We start from the raw sequence: 9471 nt of genomic DNA, 5'->3' as shown, positions 1-9471 counted from the left end.
AACAGCCGCTTTATTACTCTATGCTCACATGTTCACCAAAGGGGTAAAAATAGCAAGCTCGACTAACAGTAATGGCTGGGCATTATTTTGCATTTATATGAAGGTCTGTTACGTGCTGCAGGTTTGGTTTATTTATTTCATTCTTTCCTGTTCTTATGATAAACTAAAGCTTTTTTATATATAAAATCAATGTGAAATTCCAATAAAGTAACCCTTGTGTAAAAGCATGTGCTTTTGACACACTTTGGCAGACCTGAAGCTGCATTATTCTCAAAGGAGGTGAATGTGCATTTGGAGACATTACAGAGTGATGCAGTGGTGGTGAAGAGGTTACAATGAAATGCAGTTCAACACCCCATAACCTTTGACCCACAGCATCAGCAGCTGAGGAATGGGAGAGAAGAAAAGTAGGGAGCATAAACAGTCCATTTCTCAGAATTTCTCATCTTCATGAGTTCTGTTACCTTCAGCATTGAGAATCACATTAACAAGAGAAACCAAATGGGTTCTAATGATAACAATGGAGTGACGCATGCCTGCCTCTTATTGGCTGGATATTCTAGTAGTCCACACAAACCTATGCACAAAGACCCAGGCTAGCCCTAAATACACACACTTACACATGAGGTCCCTGCCCAGCCCGTCCCGCTATCTAACTCATTACACTCACAAAGATATCGAAGTATAAGCACACTCCATCTGTCACTCTGTGAAACAAAGTAAATGACCCCTTTCTGTTCCATGTATCTATAATAGGATTTCTCTTTGAGTGCTCTGTATGAGGTCACAGGGCACCATTTTCCTGTTACTCATATCAAGCTGATGAGATTGGTATAGGGAAGAGAATTCAGGGGCATTGTGACATCACAGTGAGATTGTATTAGTTTATCTCTAATACAATGTGGATATGAAACTTATTAAATGTGCATTGAAGATATTCTACAAATAAGACTTATTCAGAAATAGCTACATATTTAATTAGCTATATATATATATATATATATATATATATAAACGTTTTAGTAAAAATATTATAACCAATACTCTATTTCCAATAGAGCAGTTTTAAATAGGGTGTGCCATCTAGTGTTTAAAACACAAACTACAGCAAAGACAATTCACCTGTTGGGATAAAAACACTAAGAGACACATACTAGAACAACAGATTAAGTGGGTTATTAATTTTACTCTAATATTCATACAGACATACAGTGACATTATTGATATTCACAGCATGTCTGTCTAGTGATATTCACAGTGTCATGCATGGTGTGTTCAGTACTGAGAAGTAACTCTGTTCTTCAACCATGAACTATGGGAGCATATTACATGTGGTACATGTGGAAAAAAGCTTTAGTAACTCTGGATCTGGTTGTTAAGGGAGTAGTCTAGTAGTCAAGGAGACCCATCTTCTTCTTAAGGGACTCGGGCATCTCTGGGGGTGGTGGGCGGGGCAGGCGGAAATACACCTTCACTGAGTCGTAGATGAACCACTGAAGGGCTGTCAGTGTGCCAATCATAATGATGCGAGCAAAAAGCCCCTTCCACACACCTGTAATAAAGACAAAAATGAAGGGGAATTAAAGTGTACCCTTACTATACAAAAATTATGATAAGGTCAATAACATTTAAGCTCGGATTGGCCTGCAGAGAAATAATTATCAAAATATTAATAACTACAGTCTTGACCAACACAAAATAGGTATTGTTTTAAAGCTTAGGAGCTTTCCTTTACAATGCATGAAGGCATTTGACCAAAACTGAACAAGTGTTTTGAAATTTAATAATTTATTCATAATTATGCACTGTACAGATTTTTGTAATCAGTAATACATTATACTGTTCAAATAGCCATTGTTTTACTCACAGACAAAAATAGTAGATGTCTATGCAATTCATGTTACATGTGTTGCTTATGAGCCATGTTTCCACTTATAACTTAAAAAAATGAATGAACCGCACATAAAATATCACATACCATTACTTAGACAAGGGGATTCCTGTTAAAACGAGTCCAAACACAATGTAATAAAATGCACAGATCATTAGATAATCCAAACTAAGCACAATATGCACATAACAAATAATCAAAACGTTTTTGGGAGCTACCATATTTACACCATTAGATATCTAATGTCCAATCAGAAAAACAAGTAAAATTGTTATTTTGGTTTTTCAGCAGTTTCCTAGGCTAGGAGTCCCATAATTTATCACAATCTATGTCATTACAAATTTTGAGAAGTTTTCTTTAAAATAATACCAAACAAGAGTTATAAGAGTTATAAGCCTTTAATTTGGGGAATGCCACTGAAACAGGACATCTTTAAAAACATCTTGGGTTAATCTTATTTCAATTAATAGTCTGCTATGAGCTAATCTACATCTCTAATCTATCCCTTTATGTCCCATAATATATACCCCTAATGTAGGCCTGTACCTCTTCATCTAATGCCCATTTTAAGTAATGTGAACGACCCAAAAATCTCCAAAACATATTTGACAGGCTTAAAACTCAAATAAATATCTAATAGCTATCATGATATTTAAACACCCCAATTACTAATAATTTGTATTGAAAGCAAAAAAAAAATAATGATATAAATGTGTCAAAATTGAATGGGACAGATAAAGATTAGTGAACTACCTCATCCCTAAATGATGTAATGTAACAGGAATAAATGTAAAGAAAACAGCGGTCTCTGGTGGTAATAAAAAGCATTACATCCTTCTGCACGCTTGATGAAATGGCACCATGATCACATAAAAAAAAAAAAAATGTTAGTCAACAACTGTTGACTGTTATGTGTGTTTATATGGGTGTAGCAGTGACTCACCAGCAGGTCCAAGTCTTTTCAGCACCTGAACAGCTGTACTGCCTTTCTCATTGTTCAGTAGAGACACCACAGAGTCAGCGGGATGGGACACCACAGCACAGAACACACCAGCTGGGGAGAGAAACACAACAAGGTTTGGAGAGTCAACTGACTGCAAAACAATTCTGCAAAGGCCACTCAAGCATTTAATATAATTTTAATGGAAAAAGAATGAATGAATCAGTCAATCTATCTTCTTTATAGACATTGCAGATTAACTTACCAATGTAACCGGCAACAAAGGTCACTACTAGTTGTTCAGGTTTGGAGCACTCGCTGCGGGGTTTTGGTACTATGTACTTATACAGCATCTCCACAGTACGCTCAAAACAAGCAAACTTCATCATGGTGTAAGGGATCTGCCTCAACCACAGGGGATAAACACCCTTATAGAACCTGCACAGACAACAAGAAGGACCTGTGAGAACTGCCAACACACTATTTCCAATACTCTAAAGGGTCTCAGATGCATTGTAGCCATTCAGGGAGATTTTCAAGAATGAAAAAGCAATGACAGCTCAAAAAACAGGCGTTAATACGGTTAATGATTGTTGCTGTATTCAAAGCCTCTCTCTAGAAGCAGAGATGCTTGGTCTGCATTAATGATCTACTCACGCTTTTATCCCTTCCTCAGCATGCATTTTGGGGGCACACTCTCTCAGGGTGTTGGCATAGCCTGGCTGGGTCTGGATTCGAACTTTGCATGCTTCCATAGGGGCCAGCGCAATATCAGCAAAAAATTCAGCACTTGCAGAAGCAGCCAGGTAAACAGAGGTTCTCCAGAGATAAGCGTTCTCCTTTTCACCAGACCAAAACAAGAGCAGAAGTTAGCAGTTGATTTATCACTAAAGCTATACGTCAACTTGCATAATTAGGTTAGTTATGGAAAGGTGTGCTGCCCCAAATTAGCACCCATTTTAATTAAAAAAATAAGACACGTACCTCTCCAAGCATGTCATTGTACAGAGCCTTAAAGACTTCATAGAAACCAAACTTGCAAAGGCCTTGCATGGAATAACCAATGAATGTAGGGGCCCACCCTTTCCCCAGCCCCCTGATGCCATCCTCTCTCAAGGTGACAGAGAAGCCATTGAAGATGGACTTGTATTTAACCGGGTCCACCTTGAAGACAACAAGATTATTTAATTTGTGAAAGTCCAGTTCCAAAGTCTGTCTATATACAGTAATCAGTATTTATTTAGTAACTTATCAAGTATTTAATTATGGTCTATTAAAATCTATTGCTAAATTCACATTTATTTTGGTTTATGTGTTTAGAGCCATAGGGCATATCTTAAAGGGATAGTTCACCAAATAATGATCATTTACACACCCTCATGCCATCCCAGATGTGTATGACTTCTATCATCTGCACAGGGCCGTGAACAGATATTTGAGGGGCAGTGGCTCAAATCGAGAGAAAGCCCCCCCATCTTCTTTTTGGCAAAGGTGTGATACTATAAACAGTTTTCAACACACACCTTGAACATATACAATATGCAGAGGATAATGTGATATCTGATATGAAACCTTGTGTTCTAACACATTATGCAGTCTACACAGTTTTTTTACATTTATAGGACTGACATAGGGTTTATACTGTATATGTATGTACAGTATACTTTAATACACCGTAAAATTGCTTCATATATTTAGTTCAGCAAAAGTTGAAGGGCTCACTTTATCATTCATATTATAACTTTATGATTTAGCTGTGCAGCAATTGTAGTAATTGGACAGTCTACATTTAAGTTTATTTAAACAACAACAAAATGAAACAAAAGTATACATTTTTAGGGATGTTAGCTCTGAGATCTGCATGTTCACCTTATGAAGGAATGCACTTTAACGCATTTGGATCTGTTCAACCAATGTCAATAGTAATTAATACGCATTTTTGACGCATTTTGGCCCGCTGTCCAAGTGTCAAGTGCCCCTCCCCTTCCGCTAACCCACAAAACAAGAGACACGTCGCAACAGCCGAAGACGGTTGACTAGCGGATGTTTACAATCAACAATAATATGTAGAAAGTGTTTTACTATTCATCATGTATTCATCGCTTTGAGGCTGTGGATAAAAAGCGTTTGCAACATGAATATTTTAAAATATAATTTCTTTCTCCAGAGGGGCACCACAGCCCAGGAGGGCAAGGGGCAGTGGCTTGGGCCACCGAGCCATCCCCCTGTGCACGCCCCTGCTTCTGCAGAACAAAAATGACGATTTTTAGAAGAATATCTTAGCTCTGTAGGTCCATACAATGTAAGTGAATGGGTACCAACATTTTGTAGCTCAAAAAGCATGCAAGTACTTTTTCACTATAAATTCTCCTTCCTGCCCAGTAGGTGGCGATATGCACAAATAATTCAAATCGCTAAAAACAAAAGAAGAAGAATGTATAAGTGAAAGTTGAGATTGGTAGAAAAAAAGACTTAAGACTAAATATTGATCTGTTTCTCACCCAGATCTATCATATCGCTCCAGAGGACATGGATTAAACCAATGGATTACTTTTATGTTGCCTTTATGCGCTTTTTTGGACCGTCAAATTTCTGGTCAACATTCACTTGCATTGTATGGATCTACAGAGCTGAGATATTCTTCTAAAAATCTTTGTGCTCTGCAGAAGAAAGAAAGTCAGACACATCTGGGATGGAATGAGGGTGATTAAATGATGAGAGTTTTTTTTATTTTTGGGTGAACTGTCCCTTTAATGAGACACCATAAAATTGTATTCACTATCTGTCCATATTTTAAGACAAAGTTTGAGACATGGGGGATGAATATACAGGTGAAACCCCAAAAATTAGAATATCGTGCAAAAGTTCATTAATTTCAGTAATTCAACTTAAAAGGTGAAACTAATATATTATATAGACTCATTACAAGCAAAGTAAGATATTTCAAGCCTTTATTTGATATAATTTTGATGATTATGGCTTACAGCTTATGAAAACCCCAAATTCAGAATCTCAGAAAATTAGAATATTGTGAAAAGGTTCAGTATTGTAGGCTCAAAGTGTCACACTCTAATCAGCTAAACACCTGCAAAGGGTTCCTGAGCCTTTTAATGGTCTCTCAGTCTGGTTCAGTTGAATTCACAATCATGGGGAAGACTGCTGACCTGACAGTTGTGCAGAAAACCATCATTGACACCCTCCACAAGGAGGGAAAGCCTCAAAAGGTAATTGCAAAAGAAGTTGGATGTTCTCAAAGTGCTGTATCAAAGCACATTAATAGAAAGTTAAGTGGAAGGGAAAAGTGTGGAAGAAAAAGGTGCACAAGCAGCAGGGATGACCGTATCCTGGAGAGGATTGTCAGGAAAAGGCCATTCAAATGTGTGGGGGAGCTTCACAAGGAGTGGACTGAGGCTGGAGTTACTGCATCAAGAGCCACCACACACAGACGGGTCCTGGACATGGGCTTCAAATGTCAAACGTCTTACCTGGGCTAAAGAAAAAAAGAACTGGTCTGTTGCTCAGTGATCCAAAGTCCTCTTTTCTGATGAGAGCAAATTTTGCTTCTCATTTGGAAACCAAGGTCCCAGAGTCTGGAGGAAGAATGGAGAGGCACACAATCCAAGATGCTTGAAGTCCAGTGTGAAGTTTCCACAGTCTGTGTTGGTTTGGGGAGCCATGTCATCGGCTGGTGTTGGTCCACTGTGCTTCATTAAGTCCAGAGTCAACGCAGCCGTCTACCGGGACATTTTAGAGCACTTCATGCTTCCTTCAGCAGACAAGCTTTATGGAGATGCTGACTTCATTTTCCAGCAGGACTTGGCACCTGCCCACACTGCCAAAAGTACCAAAACCTGGTTCAATGACCATGGTATTACTGTGCTTGATTGGCCAGCAAACTCGCCTGACCTGAACCCCATAGAGAATCTATGGGGCATTACTAAGAGAAAGATGAGAGACATGAGACCAAACAATGCAGAAGAGCTGAAGGCCACTATTGAAGCATCTTGGTCTTCCATAACACCTCAGCAGTGCCACAGGCTGATAGCATCCATGCCACGCCGCATTGAGGCAGTAATTAATGCAAAAGGGGCCCAAACCAAGTACTGAGTACATATGCATGATTATACTTTTCAGAGGGCCGACATTTCTGTATTTAAAATCCTTTTTTTTTATTGATTTCATGTAATATTCTAATTTTCTGAGATTCTGAATTTGGGGTTTTCATAAGCTGTAAGCCATATTCATCAAAATTATATCAAATAAAGGCTTGAAATATCTTACTTTCCTTGTAATGAGTCTATATAATACATTAGTTTCACCTTTTAAGTTGAATTACTGAAATTAATGAACTTTTGCACGATATTCTAATTTTTCGAGTTTCACCTGTACTATAGAAATAGCTACATTAACACCATTTCACACATCATTATTTAAAACAACCTTTTCCATGATTATAACATTATATTACACTAATAAAACAGACACAAGTGATACAAACCTGGATGCGGCATTTAATGAGGTCAAGGGGCACGACTGCAGTGTGTGTGAGACCACAACTTAAAACCCCACCAAAACCACAAATGGCGTAAAATTTATTTGACCCATATTCACAGCTCACATCTGCATCTGATGGAAGAAAACACAAATTCAACAACAATCTCAAAATTCTCTTTAAACGTTTACCACAAAGATCAATACTGCATGTAATATGCCATTGCTATATTACTTATTCAATAAGTGCAATAACAAGACCATCCTAATACATGTCATCAAGGGCAAAAATAAATAAAAACTTGATATTTGTTTTAGCTAATGTGCACCGGCAAGATGATCAGATGGAGTTCAGTGTCAATGTTAACGTATTGAACTTTAGGTGACCTCTGACATGTAGTGTCATTCCAAACTCTTCCATTCGAGTGAATGCATTTTACATTACAGACTATAATGTTAGCTTTACATTTAATAGAACAAACTTCAGATGATTGTAAGGTGAAGAAACTAACTGTACCTGTAAACCTAAGTTTATGAGTTTTATGCCAGTAGTCATCCAAGAACACCAGACAGCCAAGATAAATCCGAGGATTCACAAAGGGCTATTATCAAACAATGTTTTGGTGACCAATCTGTCACATGCCAAGAATATTCTGTACGTTTTTGTCATAAAGGGCCAAAAGTGTCTATTCTGTTGTCAATAGTGTAGGAATTAACATCAGGTAATAATGACATGGCAAAGTCTATTAGGCAGACAAGTGTAATCCTGGTGGAGGAGGTTTAACTCTGTGACGAGCATTCTGACAGTACACTATAAAAGTAGAAATTTCACTGAGCATTTTAAATACGAACACATTTTCTAAAAAACTAACAAACAAAAAAAAAATCACAATACAAAATTATAACCATAATAATGTTGAGATTCATCTTGATTAAATAAGTAAATAATTACAGAACTTACAAATAAGGCATCTTACAGATAGTACCCAGCAAACACAGAATGTTACCCTCACGTTAGTGTATGGTTCCCATTTAGATATTTTTTGGGGGAACTAACTCCTAACATTCTGGGAACAACCTTTTTAGGTTTTATTTTTTGTAACTATCATGAACTAACATTCTCAGAACGTTGCAGCGAGGTTTTTGTGTGACAATAACATGTACTATCCAACTCTAGTGTAGCTTAGAACTAAAACTTACCATCATGAGATGCTGCAGCTAGTTGACGTTTTGTCTGCCTGCTCTCTGGTTTCTGATCATCTACATGTTTACAGGTGAACACAGGAGTATGGAAAGGACTCGACCATGCCAGCTGCATTAAGGTGCTTGGATACATTTTATTTGTTTTTTTACCAGTAAGGTTGGTTAACTTTGAAACAACAAAGGAGAGAATTTAAATCAGGTAATTCTGCATTTACACTGTCCAAAACTTAGGCTACAAATTTACTGTCAGGATTTTGCATATATTTCTCAGGAACACAATGTACATTTCTCATTTAGCAGGCTTCAGATATTACAGAAAATACTATTCCAAGTTAAAATAAATGTTCCACTCACTTGTAGGTTGTTGCCTCCAGGGTGCAGTTAGTGGCAGGTGAATTCAAGACATCTAATGACCTCAGACTAAATCATTCTGACCTTCTCTGACGTCATCACACTGCGAGTTCACATTCAGATGTGACACATTTGAAAGATGTGCTTTTTGGGCATATTTACATTGTAACACAAGTAAGTGATGCATGTGTTCTACGGTTACTAAATTCTAGAATGTTGGGTTTCACTATAACATTGTAACTGTCACACACACACACACACACACACACACGTGAGAAAGAGAGCTTATTACGCAGGGTAGCGGGCAGTGTAAGGCGATTAACAAGACAGTCTATTCCTGGACTTGAGTATAGGCCATGCGTGGCTATATCCTCCTTACCTATACGAGATCAAACTGAGGACAGAATTTACAGTCTCTCGGTCTAGATCTGCCACCAACAATCACTCTTTCTCCTTTCCTAAAGACAATACACTTAGTGGAGAAAATGCCCCAATAAGGAAGTCTTACACTGCCTGCTCAAAAATAATAATAATAAATAAATAAATATAATAAAAGGCACTGTTTGGATTTAAATAAGTAGATACTTAAGAGCTT

General features: G+C 37.6%; 1 protein-coding gene across 1 annotated transcript; it reads right to left on the bottom strand.

Moving 5' to 3' along the window:
• Window positions 1–1159: 1159 nt before the first annotated feature.
• slc25a3a (solute carrier family 25 member 3a) lies at window positions 1160–9089 on the bottom strand. Its single transcript, XM_052118906.1, has 8 exons — window positions 8880–9089; window positions 8523–8691; window positions 7330–7457; window positions 3816–3995; window positions 3489–3670; window positions 3097–3269; window positions 2835–2945; window positions 1160–1552 (listed from the first exon to the last, which is right to left on the bottom strand). Exons 2-8 carry the CDS (start codon window positions 8656–8658, stop codon window positions 1389–1391), a joined length of 1074 nt encoding a protein of 357 aa, XP_051974866.1. The 5' UTR covers window positions 8659–8691; window positions 8880–9089; the 3' UTR covers window positions 1160–1388.
• Between the last annotated feature and the right edge of the window lie 382 nt (window positions 9090–9471).

Source organism: Xyrauchen texanus, chromosome 45 (assembly GCF_025860055.1).
Source record: "Xyrauchen texanus isolate HMW12.3.18 chromosome 45, RBS_HiC_50CHRs, whole genome shotgun sequence".
NCBI classification, from domain to species: Eukaryota; Metazoa; Chordata; class Actinopteri; order Cypriniformes; family Catostomidae; genus Xyrauchen; species Xyrauchen texanus.
Note: the sequence above shows the minus strand (reverse complement) of the source record. Positions and strands in the feature narration are given on the sequence as shown.